General features: G+C 35.4%; 1 protein-coding gene across 1 annotated transcript in view; it reads left to right on the top strand.

The window, feature by feature from the left end:
• The window catches only part of KIAA0020 (KIAA0020 ortholog), a 34,269-nt gene that overhangs the window by 2,246 nt on the left and 10,178 nt on the right, over nucleotides 1-21,845 (top strand). Inside the window, exons 3-12 of the mRNA XM_012652885.1 lie at nucleotides 2,637-2,772; nucleotides 3,364-3,439; nucleotides 5,290-5,383; nucleotides 5,643-5,709; nucleotides 6,729-6,903; nucleotides 7,870-7,973; nucleotides 9,158-9,236; nucleotides 10,870-10,968; nucleotides 11,857-11,910; nucleotides 15,735-15,815. Coding sequence (XP_012508339.1) covers nucleotides 2,637-2,772; nucleotides 3,364-3,439; nucleotides 5,290-5,383; nucleotides 5,643-5,709; nucleotides 6,729-6,903; nucleotides 7,870-7,973; nucleotides 9,158-9,236; nucleotides 10,870-10,968; nucleotides 11,857-11,910; nucleotides 15,735-15,815 — 965 coding nt within the window. The remainder of the gene's footprint in view (nucleotides 1-2,636; nucleotides 2,773-3,363; nucleotides 3,440-5,289; nucleotides 5,384-5,642; nucleotides 5,710-6,728; nucleotides 6,904-7,869; nucleotides 7,974-9,157; nucleotides 9,237-10,869; nucleotides 10,969-11,856; nucleotides 11,911-15,734; nucleotides 15,816-21,845) is intronic.

Below are 21,845 nucleotides of genomic sequence, written 5' to 3'. Positions count from 1 at the left end.
CTTGCTCTTGCTCAGGCTGGTCTTGAACTCCTGAGCTCAAGCAATCCTCCCGCCTCAGCCTGCCAGAGTGCTAGGATTACAGGGATGAGCCACCGCGCCCGGCCTAGAGTTCCATATTTCTTAGACCTTTTCTTAATTACCATAGCCGTGGAGTTAAGCTAAATTGTAATGGCTTCACACAGTGGAGCATCAATAAAACATTCCTTTTTGTAGGCTAAAATTAATTTATTAATTCATTTTTCAACAAAGATTTGAGTTTTCTATGTATTGTCCTCAAGATAGGGCCAAAAAAAAAAATAGCAATCAGTAAGGATGTAGGCCCCAATTAATCGTCACAGAAGCCAGCTTTAAAGAACTATTGTGTCCTAGGTAAGTGTCAACCTTGGCTAAGGATGTCTTAATAAACAAGAGATTTATATAGACCCTGCCCTGACAGAGCTTATAGTCCAATCTAACACAACCAACCTACAGATTGCTCAGATCCAGTAGCAGTTCCAGAGAAGGTATAGTGCACACATGGCAGATTTGATTTTAATTGGTTCAGAACAAGTTGCTCCCTGATTGGCAGTGTTGTCAGGGATCCTATTTGTCTGTTGAAACAAACTGCTAATCTCTTCATCACGATGTTTGATGGGTCATTTCTCACCCAGAGCTTTGCTCTCCGTTGTGCAGCATGCCCCTGTTACGCATTGTTCCACACTGGTCTCAACCAAGCCATCTCCAGGTGACATGTACTGAGGTACATTTACCTTCTCTGCAACATCCTGAGAATTTCTCTGGTTCTTTCATTCTCTTTTTCTCCAACACAGCGTGTCCTAATACTACTCCTTGCTGCCCCCTGAGACCACTGCCTGGGGTCTTCTCGGTCCAGTCCCCTAGCCCTGGTTCTTGCTCCTCACTCTGCCTGAGGGGTTCACTAGAGGTCAACAGCCTTAGGGCAGGGAGGTGGGGAGAGAGGAAGGATCTCATTAGGCCTGCAGCATCTTTCATGCTCCAGTCCTCATCTTTTCTCTGAATTTTTTCTTCCTCCCTCATCACTCCACCCCATAGTTTCTCTTCTAGCTTCTCTTTCTTACTCTCTCTAATAGATACCAAATCTTGTTTTCCCTGCTGGAGTTCTCGATATCTGCCTTTTAAACACAGATACATTCATTGTCACGTTAAGATCCTGTCATGCAACAGCCCTGATTTTTTTTTTGCTATGGAAGATGTGTTCCTAATATTTTGCTATGGGAGGTACATTCCTAACATTGCAAAATGGAACTCTTGATTTTATTTTCTCTTTCTCTCTTTTTTTTTTTAACCAGTAGCTGAGAGAAATTAGATACTAGACAACCCCAAAATTGATATATTATATCTGCTGCAACCCAGCATGACATATTCAAGATGCTCAAATGTTTGTGAAGTTAAGTTAGCTCTGACTCAGTTATTGTCCTCTTCTGTATAATAGAGGATGCCCTAATATTAATGGTAAATATGTCCTCCATTGCCTATGATCCTCTGTATTACCAGGCAGGGAACAAACAAAGAAATAACAAGGGGAACAATTAAATGTGTTGTAGTAGCATAGTATACGTTGTATATTTTATAGCCATTAAAAATTATGTTCTTAGAGAACATTATTTTCATGAGCAAACAAAATACAATGTTAAAATACAGATTCTGCATTTTTAAAGATGCATGGGGAAAGGACAAGAAGGAAATAATCGGTGGTTATGGCTAGGTTTTGATTTTATAGGGGAAATTTTTATTTTTTTTTTTGCATTTTTCCAAGTTTTTATAATCAGAGAAAGGGAGATATTTAGAAATAACTAATTTGCCAAAATGTTTCCTGCAGGATACTCATGTAAATAAAACCCATTTTATTAAGTTGTTCTTTGTTTGGCCTTATGGGCTCAATTGGTAAGTTACTTGGATTTTGAGGACAAAAAAATAGTGATAGAAAGATACTCAACTTTTATAGCTTCACTGTGCAAGAGAACTTGGAAATTTTGGTTGTGCACTGTTATGAGTAAGAGACAGCAAAGGGTCATTTCTGGATTTGCATCTTGAATCCTGGCTCTACCACTCCTGGTTATGTGAACTCAGACAAAGACTTAACTTCTTGGTGCCTTTGTTTCCCCAGTGCGAAAGGGGAGATAATAATAGTACCCACCCATAGGGTTGTTGTAAGAATTAAATGACTTAACACACAGTAGCACTCAGAACAGTGAACTTTTGAAATGTTTTTCCTGTTTTAATTTGGACTAATTTTTTTTCATTGAAAACTGATTATACCTAAAATCCAATAATCTTAGTGTTCTAAAGTAGAATTTTATTTTACAATTGAAAAAAATACTTAAAATGTTTCAGTAGCTTTTGTAATCCTTTTAATGTCCTTAATTTCTTGATAGGTATTCTGCTAAGAATTAATAACGAGCAGTTAAATGAGTGATTGGTTTTAAGCAAATTTGAAATGTACAAACTGCTCAGAAAATAAAGTAAAATGGAAGTCTATAGGGAATGATATTTTCTCCCTTCTAGCTTCCACAATGAGTATTGATGCTGGTTAGTGATTGCCCTTTGTGCCTAATTTATATTTGTTTATGGCACTTAGAATGTTAAATGTAATTGAAAATAATTTCTGTAATAACTAGAATCAGCAGCCAAGAAACCCAAGTGGGATGACTTCAAAAAGAAGAAGAAGGAACTAAAGCAGAGCAGGCAACTCAGTGATAAAACCAACTATGACGTTGTCGTTCGAGCAAAGCAGATTTGGGAGATTTTAAGAAGGTAATACTACCCAATGGTGTCTTTATTAGTCCCTTTGAGACAATGGAAAAGGAACAGTGTACCTTTAAATAGTGAAATGTCCTAAAATAGATGACATAGCACTTGGGTTATTTAGGCAGTACTCATAACACCCTGGTGTGGGCATCAGTACTAAGATACCTGCCCATTGCAGAAATGTGTGGAATCATTAGGATGGCGTCAGATATGCTTATGAAAATGTATGAGGTTAAAATACATTTGACATTCTTCCTGAGAGATTTTGAGAAAATGAAGGGCAATTTCTAGGTTTTGAGATACTTAAGTATTTGGTATCTTAGACTTGTTTTATTATTTTCTGTACTTCTGAAGTTTCTGGCTGTTAAGATTTGGATTGATGCATAAAATTATACCTTGTGAGATGAGTTTCTGCCTTTGAGAAAATTACTTTTGTCTGGCTGCTCTGGAATAGTAATTTTAATGGCAGGGGTTTGCTGCCTTCGAAAAGAAAATCATGCTGAACCAGGTGAACATATACCGGTAGGGTTTTTAGTTCTGTGTGTTTAAAATAACTTCTTCAACTGTGTTGTTGCCTCCCTCTTTTCTCGTTTGTAGAAAAGACTGTGACAAAGAGAAAAGAGTAAAGTTAATCAGTGACTTGCAGAAGTTGATTCAAGGGAAAATTAAAACCGTAAGTAGGGCATACTCATTGTTGCAATTTTAAATAATTCGAAATTGCCTCACTCTCAGTGAAGGAAGTTGACCATTCATGAGAGGTGAACTTGTTGTTTCCAGGGTATTTGGCCAAAAACTTCAAAAGCTTTCATAACACTGACCAAATAGACATTTAATGGTGAGGGGCCTTACTACTGTGCAAAGACTGTCAGTTAGCTGTGTCATTTTTTAATAATTTACTTCAAATAAGTCAGTGTTCTCTTAACGTTATCTTGGGGAGTTTATTAGTTCAGTAGTATTTGTTTAATGCCTTGCTCTGAACTCCACGTGATTTAGTATGTTCTAAATTGCCAACAACAGATTCCAGTTTCGGGGCCCCTGCAGGGGCAGCCTTTGCCAAACCATATGCATCGGATGAACCAGATGCTATATTGCAGTTTGAGGGAATGTCTTGAAATAGCAAGTCCTCAGCTGTTTCTTTCTTATAAATTCAGTAAGATCCTTTTGGGCTAGAATTGCCCCTTTGGGCTAGAATTGCTATCAGCTCTAGCAATAGTCTGTTTTCAATCTGTAAATGTTTCACACTCAAGATTCTTTCCTGACTAGCTTTATGTCACTGCTGCATAACCATGGACTTGGGAATTAGTTTGGTGTTCACATTCTGACTGTGCACCTTAAAATATTTGTGCTTTTTGACAATAATGATAACCTATTTGTTGATTATTTACTGTGTGTTTGGAATTGTGCTAACCGGTGCATATGTTGTCTCATTTAACTGATGTCATCATCCCTGTTGTACATTTGATGTATCTGGGGCTTGGAGAAGTTAAGTTTTTCCTCAGAGTCAGGGGTAACTAGTTGCTTCTCATAACCTTACTTTTCTCATCTGAAAGTGGGAATAATAACAGCTCATTCTTATAGTTGCTTTGAGTTCTAAATAAGAAAAATATATTTAAAGCACATACATTGGTTATATAGTAGGTACTCAGTATATGCACAAAACAGCCTTATTTTTTAAAAGAGTTTATCAAACATGTCTTACAAGTCTCCCTTAAGTTCTTCTGAAATCCACAACTTTGATGGAGGCATACTGTCACCTTCTAATTTGTTGGAATTAAACAATTTTAAAGACAGTAAGCAATGAATAATTGTTCTTAAAGTAGACTGGTACTGTAGCATAGTAAAAATAATTTTGCATGGCATGATTTGTGGGTGTTGCTCTAGAAAATTGATCAGTGGGTCCTTCCAGTAGTGAGGGAGATGGGTTGGAAGATCAGATTTGAAATACAGTACCTCCTCCAGAAATATAACTGAATATATGTACAGGGGTTATAATGAAAATATTAGAAATGGATGATTGCCAATGTGTATGTATAGAGTTATATTTGTGTAGCAAGACTTTTAGATCTCATATCTATACCTTTGGTTACCAAAGCCAAATATTTTTAGATCACTTATGTAAAAATCATAGAGTAATAGACTTTTTAAACTAGAGTATTTCTCTTTTAGAAAAGGTAACTTCCAGAGAAATGAGAAGTATGGTCCATGTGTTCATTAGATGGTTTTAGTTTGGTTTGGCTTTAATTACAAAGATAGGAATCTTGCAAAATAGTTAAATCTGTCCCTGCCTCAATGTCATTATTAATTGTACCTATCAAATATGGTAGGCAGTAAAACCAAGGAGTAATGTTACGTACAGTTAAAACAAGTATTTCTACTCCCAAGTAGTCTAGATTTGATTTTATTGGTGAAGAGTCTACCATTTTTCTAACGAGGAGTGCTAAAAGAGGTTGCAATGAAACAAATAATAAGAAGCATGACTCTTCAGAAGAGAATTAGTCTCATGGCTCACACTTTTTCCTTCAGATTGCGTTTGCTCATGATTCAACTCGCGTGATCCAGTGTTACATTCAGTACGGTAACGAAGAACAGAAAAAACAGGCTTTTGAAGAATTGCGAGGTATCTGTTATATATCGAAGATTAGTTGTTATTTGTAGTGAGTCACTTGTTTTCTCTTGACCCAAGACTGTCCTAGAAAATTTAGTTGAGATGTGTCTTCTGCAGGATGATTTTTGTTTTTATTTGTTCTTTACCTGGGACAAATAGAGAGTTAATTTGTGTTTCTAGAATTATGCCTTTATTTAGTCCTTTCTTCCCTTTGTTTCCAGAGAACTGACATGAGGATATCAAATCATTGTACTGTGTTTTTGTTTTTCAGATGATTTGGTTGAATTAAGTAAAGCCAAATATTCCAGAAACATTGTTAAGAAATTTCTCATGTATGGGTAAGTTGTTTTTATTTATATTATGAAATACATTTTTTCTTCTTTTTTTGAAGGCATAGATTCTGACTGTGCTCAAAAATCTGTGGTCCTAGTAATAGCTCTCAGCAGATGTTTGTGATGTTTCTGGGGGAATAGCACCTTAAGAACAATTTATTGAAATTAGTGTAAAAGTATGGTACTGCCTTCACCATTCTTATGGGCACATTTTATATCTTGAAGTTCTGGTAGAAGAGAAAGGGAATAATTAACATGTAATTAGTCACCACTATTTGGAGGATAGAGAGTTAGGAGGGGCAAGTGAGTAGATTGAGGTAGGATCAATGGGTTAGAAAATGTCAACATGGAAGGATTTCCTAAATGAAATAGAATTAGTACTTGACCAATCTTTTAGAGTGTAATAATGTGCCCAAATATGATAAGCAACAACAAAAAAGAGTAACATGCAGTTGATGAATTTTTTTTAAATATATTCCTGGCTATAATTATCAGCTGCTTGATTATTTTAGAATATAGTATAAATGCTTTTGATTAAGTCCTGTTTTCAAAGAGAATCCTAGAATATAATTTATTATTTCCCTGCATCTTTTCTTTTCTTTTCTCTTTTCTCCTACCCTGCCTTTTTTCAAGCTGAACAGTTTAATAGGAAATGACATTTTTGGGGTCACTTACTATGTGCTGGTCACGGTTCTTGGTGCATCTTAGCTCATTTAGTCCTCACAGCAACCTTGTTTTTATTTTATAAATGAAGAAGCTGAGGCACAGAGATTAAATAAATTGCTCAGGGTCTTTTCAGCTGGTAAGCAGAGCCAAGTTTCGAACCTAAGCAGGCCGGCTTCTGAGTCACTTAAAGCTTGAGGTAGAAATGCAAGGCAATTCGATTTTCCTACTCATAAGCATTTCTCTGTGAGAGACCCCCACACACACATACTGATGAGTTGGCCTCTGGAGAAGTTATTTTTTATTGTCACCCAGCTTTCTCCCTCCGTCATTTATTTTTTCCACGATCTTGTTGGGTTTAGGAGTAAACCACAGATCGCAGAGATAATCAGAAGTTTTAAAGGCCACGTGAGGAAGTTGCTGCGGCATGCAGAAGCCTCGGCCATCGTGGAGTATGCATACAATGACAAAGCCATTTTAGAGCAGAGGAACATGCTGACAGAGGAGCTCTACGGGAACACATTTCAGCTGTACAAGGTGACACTTCCAGAAGTTTTTTCTATATGCTTTTCCTTAACTTCCAGCGTCCTGTTTTTAGAATGTTTACTTTGGCTTATAGAGACAGTCTTATACCCTTTATTCTCTCAGATTGTTTTGTCTCTGATGTAGTGAGCAAGTGGTCATACTTATGTTCCTCTTTCTCACAGAGCGTGGCTTTAAATCCCCTTCAAATTGAACTACTTTTGTTACTCCCTCCCAGCGTGCTCTGTGTGTAGTGTTTCCATACTTCTATTTCTACAATCAGGCTGAGGGAGAAGATTGCTGGTAGTTAGCAAAGCCTTGGCAGCACCCCCTAGCTAGCTCTGGCTGAAGTGCATTGCACTTTCTGTTGCTACCTTCTCCCTACTTCTTCGTGTGTGTGCATTCCCTTCTCCAGATTGCATCCAAAGAGGAAGGAGAATAGAGAGACCCAGCCTTGGATAGAATACAGGCATTGAATCTGGAAGAGCCAGTACTGGGATGAGGACAGTTAAGGGATCTATTTCAAACCCTGGGGCATAAGTGCACACATTTGTCTGAGGGTATATGGATTGTTTCCTGGGTTGCCTCCATTTGTCAGGTTCAGTTCCTGAGTTCAATTTGTTGCTGAACTTCTTTTGTTAACAATTCACCATAGAAATATCCAGTTATTACAAAGGACATGGTAGCAAGAATTTCTGAACTTGATCTTATGATTAGGCGCATGCTAGATACTTGGCAAGTACCTGTTGGCTGGTTGACTTGGTTGTTATTTAGCCTGGCTCTTTAGATGCATTGGTAAATGTATAGACTGAGAATCAGATAATCAGGAATTATTTTGTGAGTGCATATATAGTGGGGCTTTGTTATGTAAATATGGGAAATCTTAAATTTATTGAAGCCTATTTAAAATGGCTATGATTGCTTTTCTTCTGACGTGAAGAGATTGATTAAATTTAGAGAGGTTTGATTTTTCTTTTGCAGACAGCAGATCACCCAACTCTGGACAAAGTGTTAGAGGTACAGCCAGAAAAATTAGAGCTTATTATGGATGAAATGAAACAGATTCTAACTCCAATGGCCCAAAAGTAAGAAAGATGTTTTTGTTTTTTCTTAACAAATGGCATTTGAAGGAGGGAAGTTTTACATAACCCTTGCCCAGAAAAGATGGTTATTTTCACCTTACTGTTATTAATCTGTCCTAAATAAGAGTGTAAGATTTATTATTCGAAACCATTCTTGGTGCAAAAGGAGATCTTTTGTTTCTGATGTTGTATCTTGTAAAGTGATAACATACAATAGTGGTTTATAAACTTTTTATAAGCAGTGAAACATTCTTTCCCCAAATAAAATGCTATGTTGAATCCGTATATTAAATGGTTTCACAAATATAATCTGTTATTTAGATTGGAGTGTAAGACTTAGAAGTCTGTGCATGTGGCCTTTTTGGCATTTGTACCACAGGGAAATGGTTGGGACCAGACTGGCTGGGTGTGACTCCTCGTGCCTCTTTCCCAGTTTACTATGTAACCTTTGACAGCTTAACCTCTCTGTGCCTCAGTTTCCATATCTGTAAAATTGGGTTAATAATGGTACAGACTTAATAAGGTTTTGTGAAGATTAAGTGTGTTAATAGTTCCAAAACACTCAGAACAGTGCTTTACCCATAAAGTTTGCCTATTAGTTTTGACTGTCTACTTGGATACTCCACGTAAACTTTAGTTCTTTGATGCCCGGCCATCAGCCTGCACTGTACACCTGGGTTCACCAAGTTCATTCTAGGCTTGGATTAAGTAGGTGTCATTGCAATTGCTAACACTGTTTTGGTCCATTCAGATATTAATTCTGCTAAAATTATTCCATGAACGTGGTGCATTGTGAAGGGTGCTTGACAGAAAGAAAACAGCTATACAAAGAACAGGTCCACATGTGGATTTCCAATCATGCGTCCAGTGCTGGAGAAAAAAAAATAAGGATGTCCTTATTTAAGAGAGAGGAGCACATTTTGAACGATAAATTCATCTTTGCTGGTTAGATACTAGGGATTAGTACTCTGGTCTTGGTTGTAGATGGCACTAAATCACTTTTACAGCCTAATTTTTTCTTTTAAATCTTAGTATTGCTGAAAGATACAGTCTATCTTATGACAAATTATATTCAGTAGAACTGTTTCACTTGTTTAGATTATTTTAGAACCTCTGAGATTACCTGTCTCTGTATGACTATAGTGCCAGATCTGATGTGGGTTTTTTTGTTTTTTTCTGTTTTTCAGGGAAGCTGTGATTAAGCACTCATTAGTGCATAAAGTATTCTTGGACTTTTTTACCTATGCACCCCCCAAACTCAGATCAGTAAGTTCTTGGTTTTCGTTTTTAAACCAAAACATGGAGGAACAGCAGTGTCGAAATTTAACACAATGCTTTGAAGTACATTGTCTCTTGGAAATTTTAAAGAGTTGCTTTCTTATTTAGAAAAGATAATTCACTGAACTTCCTGTGATCAAGTCTGCTAATTTCACTTAGGTTTTTTCCAGAAAATAATAGAATTGACCTTAGTTTCAGTGATTAGATTTTTTAAACGTATTTTAATTATAATCCAGAGAGTATCCTCTAGCTAACCTAATCTGAAAATTAACTAACACATGGAAAAATATTCATGTGGCTTTAAAATTAACCATGACAATACAAAAAAAAAAAATTGTTGGCATTAAAGGATTAGGGGAAGATACTTATGTAAAAATAAATGGACCATGAAAACCTGGACTTCATGTGATAGAAGGAGAAGGAACAGAGAATGAAGGTAAATGGCACTGCCTTTCAAGTCAATGATAGAAATACAAATGAGAATTCAGTTCCCTGAACTTCACTTGTCTCATGATACAGTGAGCTCATTGGCATTTGTCCTCATTTTCTAATCGCAAGGGGTAACTAAAGTAATGAGACTACCTTCTTTTAATAAATATGCCAGATTATATATTCATAGGAATTTTGACCCTCTTAAAATTGGCATACAATATGATATCCCAAGAGTAGCCACCTACCTAAACTTATGGTTCAGTGACCATAACAGTATCTCCTCTTTGGGAGATGTCTCTCTATTTGCTGCAGAACACAGTACCCCACAGTTCTGAGGCAGGACTATATGTTCAGAAGTGATAAAATGATCATTTGAATATATTCAGTGGTAGAAAGTATCTTTTTAATGTTGAATGTTTTAGTAACAGCGAAAAATCATTTGGAACTTTGTGTGAATGTAAAGTACAATGAGACATTATCTTTTCTGGCACTGGGGACATTTTCAAAAGAGAGACTTAAGGAGTAAAACCTTTGGGGATAATGAAAGCATAATTGGAATATCTGCATAACTCTCCAACCGGATAGCTTTGAAGAGATTCATAAGTTCAGGATGTTGGTTGCAAGCTGTGTTCTTCAGATTCAGCTTGGGAAAGGATTGTCCGATACTTGAGGGTGACATTGCTTGTGCCTGTTTGATGAAATTGGCACCTAAGTGACACCTGCCCTTTTTCCTGGTATGAGGCTTTGCATTTATTTATTTAATATAAATTTTTAAATTGGGAATAGACTAAAATGGGGCCCTACAGCTGTTTTTAGCTGCCAGAACTCATTTATATCCTATGTACATAGGCTTTGAAAATGTAAATAAGAAATTGTATATATTGAAAATGAAGACTAAAGGTTAAATTAAACTACCTTGTAATAAAATTAAATGATTTTTTACTAAAAGTCAGATATTGTGTTTAATAGAAATTTCCTGCCAGCAATACTTACTGCTCTTGATGGAGAAGAATGTTTCTAGAAAGAGTTTGTGTTTCTATTTGATTGTCTACAAAATTAAAAATTAAATTGTTTGCTACCTGCCCTCTCTTCCTTTCATTCTCTGTGCATAACTCCCTGCCTGTAGACAGACAGATATAATAGCAGCAGAAGAAAATAAAGCAAAACGCTGTTAGCATTTGTTTCCTAGGAAATGATTGAAGCCATCCGGGAAGCGGTGGTATACCTGGCACACACACACGATGGCGCTAGAGTGGCCATGCACTGCCTGTGGCATGGCACGCCCAAGGTAAGTGTGGCAGCACTTGCCCGTAAACTCTGCTGTTCAGGGCCACGCCTTATCTGCAGGCTTGACTGCCTGTCCTTAGACCTTTAGTCTTCTTTGGTCTTTGCCCTATTGTGCATAAACAACATTATCTTCTCAAAGTTGTACCTTGGGGCCTCACAGTAATTAGCCATCTTCTAAAGGCCTAGTGTTTCTTCTCTGCTTTAATAGAAACCTTGAAGTTTCATTAAAGCATGAGAAGAGATCTGTCAAGCAAGTAGACACAACACGTATGTTAAGCTTTAGCCTATAGAGGTTTTGGTACCTGTCAGGCTCTTTGTTTCTCATTTAATGATCATTTTGAGGGAGGAGGAGGAAGGAGATCACAAACAGCTAGTCACACATTTGCTCCTGTGGGTGTTAAGTACTTTGAAGAAAAGGGTAAAGAACCATATTAATCAGAGGTTAGCAGAAATGATCATTTCCTTGATCAGCATAATTCTGCCTTCAAAAGGTGGTTGTATTATATCTACTTTTTGATTAATGCAAATTGTATTTAACAAATGCATATGAACAGTAACTGTATGGTTGATTCTATGCGTTTGAAGACAGTTCAGACCTTGGAAGAAGAATCCCTCAGATCTCGTTGTATAAGGTGGTTTCTCTAGGTGTGCCTTCTGACCTACAATTTTATGGCTCCATATTTATGTTTGAGTGGATTGTCACATATAAGTCTGATTATAATAGCTCTAAGAGAACTTCTCATAGTATATTGCAGTTTTTTTCATTCTGCCCGCATAACTATTATTTTCACTAATGAAAAGTGTGCTACTCAAATGAAAATTTAATATTTAACTATGAAATACCCTCAATCTATAACTAAAAATTCATTGACAAATTTTTCTTTTTTAGGACAGGAAAGTGATTGTGAAAACAATGAAGACTTATGTTGAAAAAATAGCTAATGTAAGTATAATAAAGCTATAATAAAAAAGAAATAAATTATTTCTTTTAATTATTTTTAATATTAAAATGAATTTATGTCCATTATAGAAATTTTGGAAAATTCAGACAGTTACCAAGAAGAAAATGTATTATTATAATCTTTTCTGTGCATATGTTACGTATATTTTTATTCTTTTCTCCTTTTTAAATTTAGCATTGTATTGTGGCAGTTCTCCATTTTTATTAGATATTCTTTGAAGACTTGATATTTACTAGCTTCCTTAATGAATTTGTCCAGTCATGTTAATTAAATGTGGGAGTTACTGCCCGGTTAAGGATATATACATATTTTAGGCTATAGATAAATAATGCCAGATTACACTTAAGAGACTGGATACTGGTTTTCGCTACCACCAAAACCATAGTAGAAACTGATATTTATCTCCCTTTTTCTTAGAATAAATTTGCAATGTGGTCATAGAAAATTCAAATTGTTAAATTTTATAGTTCTTTGGGATCCTTTGGCAATGCAGAAACAGCTTTCCTAGTGAAATTAGTGGACACAAAAAGTTTTTTCTGTGGGATTAATTGCCTCCAAAATAGGGTTTGTATGTGTTTAGATATTAAATAGTTTTCCATAGTATTATTATGAAATACTATAACTAGAATATACATAGTAATAAATATAATTTTGATTTTTCATTTTTCACCCCAACCTCCCTGTCATTTTAATTTTTTAGTTATATTTGACTGATAACTTAGTTCATCAGTAAATTTCTATGATGAACTAAACTTATTTAGTGAATAACTAAAATTATTTGTCCTCCTAAAAATCCAATGAGAACTACTAGCATCTGGTGAATACTGATAGGAAATGTTAGTTCAAACAAAGATAAAATTGATGCTGTGTGATTGTATACTTACCTATTGTCTTCCATAGGACTGAGATTAGAAGAAGAGTTAATATAAAACTATTCAGAAGGTAGCTAACTTTCCTGTAATAGAGTGAAATATGGGATTCTCTAATGAGTTGTTTCCAGAGCATGAGATTATTTTATGATTCATAATTCATCATTAAGTACCTTTTTATGCATGACATTTTAATTTGAATACTTTATTTATTTATTTAGAGACAGAGTCTCACTCTGTTGCCCGGGCTAGAGTGTGGTGGCATCAGCCTAGCTCACAGCAACCTCAAACTCCTAGGCTCAAGCAATCCTCCTGCCTCAGCTTCTGGAGTAACTGGAACTACAGGCACTTGCCACCATGCTTGGGGCTAATTTTTCTATTTTTAGTAGAAAAGGGGGTCTCGCTTTTGCTCAGGCTGGTCTCAAACTCCTGACCTCACGAGATTCTCCCGCTTTGGCTTCCCAAAGTGCTGGGATTACAGGTGTGAGCCACCGTGCCCGGCCTTGAATACTTCAAATTAAAAATGAGTAAAAATAGAATGTTAATAGAAAATTTGGAAATGTATTAATAGTAAGACATTTTTAAGTAATAAAATTAGATTGTTTTAATTTTTCAGTTTGGTTATTTCAAGTAATTCAACAATAAGTTTTTTGAGACCCTAATCCTGGCATGGCATTGTGATGGTAACAGAAATTAACAATACAGTATCTTTTTTAATCTCTAAGACTTACTTCTAAAGGGGAGAGATAAACTTAACCCATGGATTTGATCCATAGATTATTTAGAAGTATTGTTTAATTTCCAAATATTGAGAGTTTCTTGATATACTCTGCATAATTTCAGTCCTTTTAAATTTACTGAGATTTCTTTTACAGCCCAACATATGATCTATCTTAGTATCTTGAAAAGAATATATTGTGGAGTTTTTTGGTGTGTTATTCTATTAAATATAAATGTCAGATCAAAGTGGTTGATAGTGTTGTTCAGATCATCAATGCGTTTACTGATTTGTTTATTATTTTCTAGTTCTATGAGTTGCTGAGAGAAACATGTTAAAATTTGCAGCTATACTTGTAGAATTATCTGTTTCTTGCTTAAATTCAGTTCTGTATCAGCTTCTGTTATATTCATCCAGAGATATTTTGCACTTGATTATGCTTATGTATGACTTAAGAGAACTGAAACCAGCAGTTTTGTACGGTGCACGTTGTTCTGCATTTTGTTTCCTTCACTTAATTCATCTTACGGATCATTTTATTTCAATATATGTACATCTGTCTACCTCACTCTCCTTGATGACTTCATAATATTTCATTGTATGACTGTACCAAAATTCATTTAACCAGTCCCTACTGTTGGACATTTGGGTAGTTTCTAGATTTTTTTATTCCAATTAGTAGTACTCCAGTGAATATCCTTAAATATCCTTATGCATAAGCCTTTGTACTTATGTGAAAGTGCGTCTGTAGGATAAATCTCTAGAACTAGAGTTACTGGATCAGATCATACATGCATTTTAAATTTGTATAGATGTTAATTGCTCTTCAAAGAAGTTAATGACTTTACATTCTCACCTACATAAAAGTGTGCCTGCTTTTCCCCATACCTTTGATAAATTAGTCTATTGTCAAAGGTTTTCACCATTGCCTATAGGATAGGTGGAAAATGGTATTTTTTGTTTTAATTATTATCCCTAATTATTTCATACATTTAAAGCCATTTATATTCTCTTTTCTGTGAACTGACTTTTCACGTTCTTTGCCTATTTTGATTTTTCTTCTTTATATAATAGTAAGGATTATTATTATTATTTATATATAATAAGGATGTTAGACCTTCAGTTTACCTTTTTTACCTTAAATTAGCGATTATTACCTGTTGTATTCATCAGACCTGGCTCTGAATGAGTGTGGGCTGTTATCAAATATCAAACTCCCTTCAAAACTTAAAAACAAGCATTTATATCATCATCCAGGATACTAAAAAAAAAAAAAAAAATGCCACAAGCTCTGAAAACAGGTTTTTGTTTTTAATATAAAGTAGGGGTTCTTTAAATGTTTATAACAGTATCAGCATCATGGGAATAATTTTATTATTTCAAGCGGTGACTGTTGTGAACACCACATTGTATATTTCTAAGATCTTGTGCTGCCATGCTCTTTTAAAACAATGGTTTTTATCTTATTCTTGTATTCAGTTTACAATTATACTCTTCTGGTTTATTTTTTTGGTATTTATATTCTAATTATGTAGGATCATCTTAAAGAAATTGAAGAATTACAAAAGAAAATGAAAAATCATTCATAATCCTTTAACCCAGAGATGACTATTTCAGTGTTTTGCCTTCCAAGATTTTCTGTATATATGTATTTTACATTTATGTGTGTGTGTGTGTGTGTGTATGTGTGTGTGTGTGTGTAGGATGTATAACATACATTTATATATGTATAGTATATGTACATGTGTAATACACATTTATATATATGTATAGTATGTGTGGGTGTGTAAAATTGTGTCTCAGTTTATATATTTTCTTTTTCATGGTTGGAATATTTTATGTATGAATATATATATATAAAATATATAGGGATTTTTTTCCATTTAATCTTATCACTTGAACTTTCTTGCTATTCATTAACAGGATATCTGTTTAAACAGGTATTATATCCTGGTTAGTCTTGGGCTATTTAGTAGTGAAGAATGTGCTTTTCTGTTTGTTTCTTTTTTTTTTCCAAATCAACCTTACCGCTAGCATATGATTAACTAGGTCCTGATAAGAGAGGAAGTTCATTTGAATAGCTTTCATTCATCTTGTTTATATTATGTCGGACAAGTTGTCAGTGTTGGTAACTTCTGCAAAGGGACAGCACCGGTGAAATAAAAGTGAAAGTCTATGCATTTTTTTTTTAACCTTTACTGGCTTCCAATTCTTGCAGGGCCAATACTCCCACTTGGTTTTACTGGCGGCATTTGATTGTATTGATGATACTAAGCTCGTGAAGCAGATAATCATATCAGTAAGTAATTCTGATGGTTTGTTATTTTTTAGTTATCAATTAAGTGTTGTTTTGGAGGTTTGCTTAATTCCTATATAAATCATAACCTTGTAACTTGATACTAATGCTGTTTTAATTATTTAAAAAACTGTGGTTAAATTAAGACAACACTTTCATTTTGGATTAGGGTAGTGTGGCTGTTTAGACCATATATGATTCTAAAATACAAAATATTAGCAAAGTAATATTTAGATAGGATCAGAAATTTGTTTACATAATAATTCTTTAGTTATTCCAGAACTCATGTATAGGCAGAGGGCATCCGTGACATTTTTAACTCTCTCTCCCCATATGGAAAAACTACCTCTGCACAATTAGCCAGTTTATCAGTGTATCTGTGCTGAGTTGAGCCGATGGAAAAGAAAAACACATAAAACTGACTGAATTGTGATGCTTCTTAAAGCTTTTGTAGAGTCAGATTAAAAATTACTGTAATACTAAAATTAAAATACTAGCTTCCTTTTTACATTTCAGTCTACAGTTCCCTCAAGCCCAGTGTAATGACCATAGAGTGGTAATATTTGAATAGTCTACTTATTCCTCAATTTGCCTTCAGATAAACTGAGTGTCCTCTTGGAGAAGCTACTCTGTAGTAAAAATTACATTGTAAACTATTTTTTTTTCTTCATCCTGCAATGACAGCCTCTTCTTTTGATTCTGTGATCCTTTCCTCTTCCTTTTCTTTATTTTTAGTGTACAGGTGGTAGAGGTTACAGGAGTGAGAATAAGAAAATGCAACATTGGTAGCAGTGACCATACTTGGAAATGTTTTAAAAACCACATAATCTGATAGACATAAGTTATTCATTTGAAAATTACACAGACCTTTCTGTTTGACACACATGGAGCCCTAGGAGAAATCTTGGTGACAAATGGTACTTTTATACCACCGGCAGGGAGGAAGGATCTGGATGATTCAGAAAGTAATTTACCTGTTGTCAGGTGGTGGTGCTGTAGCCTCTCTGGACTAGTAGAGCTGGGTGTTAATAGAAACAGTATATCAGCTCGTGGAGGGGAAAATTTGTTTTCTTAGATGCCAGCTGTAGGTCCCACTGTGTGTGAATTTCTCATGCCCTTGCTGTCATTTTCCAACTTTACCCTTGACTGTTTTAAGATTGTGATGACTTTCTTTGGGATAGGATTGTGGGAAGAAACAAGTTGGCAAGACTTTCATGTCACAAACTGAGTATGTTGACATGTTCCTTGTGACTTTATTACCCTTTGACTCCAATCAATAATGATTGTTTTTCATTCCTGTGACAGAGATGTGAGGCCATAGAATTGGCTAATGAATAAAATTGTTTCACTAAAATGGAAACAGGCTGGGATATTGAAAGTTTTCTTTTGTGTAATATTTTCATGACAACTAACATTTGCATAACTGTTCCAAATAGATTTCAAGAGAAACCAAACTTCCTTCAGGATTTGCCAGAATTGTCTATTAGATTAATTTTTTTCCAAAAATTTATCCCACTTAATGTTGCTGTTGAAACAGTTTTAATTCCTTGTACTTATCAGCCTGATTCCCACAACTATTTAACCCACATTCCTGATGACTTTCTTGTACTCAGGGCAGCTTTCTCTGAAAGGCCTGATTTGCTGATCTCTTGCCTCTGACAAATGCTCAACAGGTTCTGTGTGTCATTAAACTATGTATTAATAGCTAGTGATAAAATTCTGGAATGCTAATTGCTCTTGCGTTTTTCCTACCCATCCACCACAAAACCTGTTGCAGTATTCATGTTTTTTAAAAATAACCAAGAAAGCTTAGTGTTGTTAATGTGTTCAGGGCACCCAGACTTCCCGAAATGTCAGGTTGAAATCGCAGTCTGGTCAGCTGAGCCCTTCACCTTTCAAAATGGGTACAAACTCTCTCACCTACTTTACTTTCCAAAATAAACATCCTTATAAAATCTGATCCGGTTCACCTTAAAGTCATCGGTATGATGCAGCTGGTTTGACAGTGTTCATGAGAAAGGAAATAAGTATACTAGCCAATTGCTGTTTGAAGGTGAATAAATATTGATGCATATTTTTAAATGTATTATCCTTAAAATATAGAGAGAAGTATAAATAATACAGCGAACACTTAGCCTCCCACCGTCTGACAAAAAGGATTAAAACTCGACCAGTGCAGTTCAAGTTTAAGCCCTTCGTGTACTCATCCCTGCCTTCTACCTACTATGATGAATTTGCTATTATTCATATGTATTTCCTTATCCTTTCACTATATGTAGTTGTATATCACTTTATTTTACGTTTATAAATTCTACATATGCGGTGTCTTGTGTGTATTCTTTTGCAACTTGCTGTTTTCTTTTGTCATTGTGTCCATGGGGGTCAGCAAGTCTTTTTTGTAAGGGACCAGAAAGTAATTACTCAGTCTTTGAAGGCCATATATGTTCTCTGCCACATATTCTTGTTTGTTTTGTTTTTGTTTTTTAACAACCCTTTGAGATGTAAAAGCCATTCACAGCTTGTAGGATGTATAAAAACAGGCTACAGGCTGGATTTGATGCATGGGCCATAGTTCGCCCACCCGGTTCTTCTGAATCATTTATTTTTCAATGCCAAATAGCATTCTACTACATGTGAATACACTACAATTTATTATTCTATTTTCCTGGTGATAGATATTTAGGTTGTTTATACTTTTAAAAACTATTTTTTAATTCTTATTAATTTTTGCTATTTCACATAATTCCATGAACATTCTTATATATGTCTCTTTGGACACACATTAAGTTTCTCTAATGTAGCAGAGTTTAGTTTCAATTGTGTAGTACAATTGCTGGGTTGTTGAATATGCTACACATATGTTTATATAGAGTCATGTGACCATATTTCCCCCCCAGCCACTACAAAACCTATTGCATTATACAGTGCTTTTAAAAATAGCCAAGAGAGCTTAGTGTTGCTAAGCATTCTGTTCAGAGTAACTGGATTTCCTGAAATGTCAAGTTGATATCATAGCCTGATAATCACTCCTCTTGTTTTAATCATCAGATAGTGTTCTCTGATCTCCCAGTCAGATCTGGTCTGCCCATGCTTTCAACTACTATAGTGTTTGTCTTTCCTTTAGCAGTTAATTATGATCTGCCTCAGGGCTCACAAACTTACAGACTTTCATTGACCAGACAGGTAAATGAGTGACCAGGCCAGGTGAGACCAGGAGGTTTAGTGGGGACTATGGGGAATGGAGAGAGACACACCCTGTCCAGGGTGGTGGCCACCTGTTGGCTCCAGCCTCTGGCAGTGTGATCTCCAGGACAGTAGACCTTCCAATTTTTTTCTTTTTAATTGGAGTATAAAACACACATAAAATTTATCATCTTAACCATTTTTGCATATATAGAGTAGTAGTATTAAGTATATTCATTGTTGTGCAAATAATCTCCAGAACTTTATTATCTTGCAAATCTGAAACACTATACCCATTAAACTTGACCTTCCCGTTTTCTGAGTGCAGCCAAAAAGGTGGACTTTTGGATAAACTCACCTTATTTTCAAAATAAAACTCTCAAGAGGCCACCTGGTAATCTAACCTTTCCTCTACACTTATGTTACTTGTTATTATTTTTGTTTTTAGCTTTCCATTAACTCTATCGCCTCTTCCACTAGATTTTAGTTCCTATAGTTAAAGCAGTCTGCATTTCTTTTTTTTCCCCACAACAGACTACCAAAGAGTGTGTGCACCATAGGCTTGGTTCTCAGTAGTAATGTGTTGATTTTTGCATTTCTATCCTGCACCAAAAATACACTTCTTGTGTGCACCCTTTATTTTGACCTTTACCCTTCCTCTTTGGGTTGGCAAAACAAGAGTGCCAAGGAATCTGGCAAGAGTTCAACATAAGGAGGTCAGAACTAGCCAAAGATGTCTTCAGAAGGGAGGTCTTTTGTTCCTGTGCTTTCTTCTGTTCACGTGCGTACTTTAGAGCTTAAGAAGAAAAAATGACAACAAATGGGCCTCGTGATTTTGAGCTTAAGAAGAAAAAACGACAATAAATGGGCCTCGTGATTTTCTCTAAGTTAATTCTTGCAAGGGTACCAGTACACTAAGCCAAAACCTTTATTGCACCTTCGTTGTTGATATTTTCACTCTTTTGAGGATGGAAACTCATGACCCTCCCAGCTTCATTTAATCTCCATAGTTAAGGATGCTGTATATTGAGAGGTGTATTTTTTACATGAAATAATTATTGTTCAGAGATTTTCAGTTTGACTCTCTGATTTGCTCCTGGTAATAGCCCATGAGTTGGGCTGGTGTATTGTTTCCTTTTACAGATAATGCAGAGAGGTTTTTTAAAAGATTTTCCCAAAGCTATACAGCTTGAACTCAAGACCCCAGAGACTAAATTGTACACAATATCAAGTATGCCATAGCTGTCTCTTACCTATTTATAGATGCTACTGGAATTGTTAATACTCTCCAGGCAATAAGCTAGAACTTTCTCCCATGTTTCTCTGTAACCCAAGCTAAAGAGAAATGGATTAGTACCCATAATATAGCAGCACTTATATACCATTTCCCTTTATTTTTTCAAAGGTGTATGTTTTTTGGCGATAGGGGAAAGTTGGAATAAGGGTGAGATGGGGAAGAATTAAATATTACATTTTTAAGTAAAACAATTTTTAGTTTCATAAGATTGTTTATAAACATTACACTCTTTTAAAAGTCTTAATTAAACATGAATTCAGATTCTAAATTCTTTCATTACAAACTGAAAGGCAGTAAAGTTCAGTGAGTTTGAGAACTAATCCTGTAAGTGGTATTTATGCACAGATTTTATGTGTGTCTTGAAGTCTCACTTTCTTGTGTTATAAAACCATTTCTGCCCAAGCCGTAAGTGTTAGATTAGGCCTCAAGCATGGAACCCATGGAGCAAGTTCAGTTCATTGAGGAATACATTGCCAGCTTCATGCCTCCCCTCTTTCCTCTATATCAAGAAAAAAAATGTTGATTAAAAATAAAGAGTGGCCATTATAGTTGTTAACTGCATACTCCCCAATTTTTTCTCATAAAAACAGATGTTTTAAACATATTATTATTCCAGTTGGTTTTTTAAAGACAGCAAAGGTTTGTTGGTTTTGTTTTTGTAAGACTATAGAAAATGACCCAGATTATACAAAAATGTAAGGCATTTGTTCTGTTTTATGAGTTGATTAAAGCAAGTACCTAAAGGTACACTACAGGCACACTAAAGATGCTCCGTATTGGGGACCCTAAACACTTCATCATCAAAAATACGTACTGATTCCACTTTGGAGCTTGTTGACTTCGACAAAAATTCTTCCTACTCTGATAAGTTCTGTACATTTTTTGTATGTGTGTTACCTTTTATTACTGAAATTTTAAGTTCATTTTCTCTAGGTGATTGAAATTATGTATCCATTTTGAAGTTGTTATATTCTCTGAAAACATGTTTTATGTGGGAATCTTTATACTGTGACTTTAAACTTCCTCAGAAGCAGTTAGGAGAGCACAGTGGGGATTGGAGTCATGGAATCAGGACATGGTGGTTTGAAGATTATTTAAGATGATAGATGTGCAGCTCTCAGCAATGTCTGACTCCTAGTACACACTTAACGAGTATTGGCTACTGTTACTAATTATCAGAAGCACAGTATACTTTTGTGCAGATGAGGGAAGCTTAAAATTTTGAAAAGAGAAGTGTGGTACGTAGAATGTGGAGTTGCTTCATCAACCATGGGATGGTGAATTTTGCTGTATCACAATCACATGGTTGATGATTGACTTAATTTTTAGGTTGATTCTTTGCACTAAAATTACTGATCTTTTTATTATAAATAGGCACTTCGAAGAAGAGCAGATCTGAATATATCTCAGTGAGAATTCCTTTCCTTAAGAGGAGGTTGTACGTTTTCTTTGAAAGATGCTAGATTTGGAGTCAGAGGACCAGGACTAAGCCAGCCCTGCCACTGCCATTGTATGTCCTCTGGCAGATCACTTCTCCCTTGCCTTAAACTTGG

Source organism: Propithecus coquereli, unplaced genomic scaffold, assembly GCF_000956105.1.
Source record: "Propithecus coquereli isolate 6110/MARCELLA unplaced genomic scaffold, Pcoq_1.0 Scaffold403, whole genome shotgun sequence".
Taxonomy (NCBI): domain Eukaryota; kingdom Metazoa; phylum Chordata; class Mammalia; order Primates; family Indriidae; genus Propithecus; species Propithecus coquereli.
The sequence above is the reverse complement of the archived record's forward strand: the minus strand, read 5'-3'. Positions and strand labels throughout refer to the sequence as shown.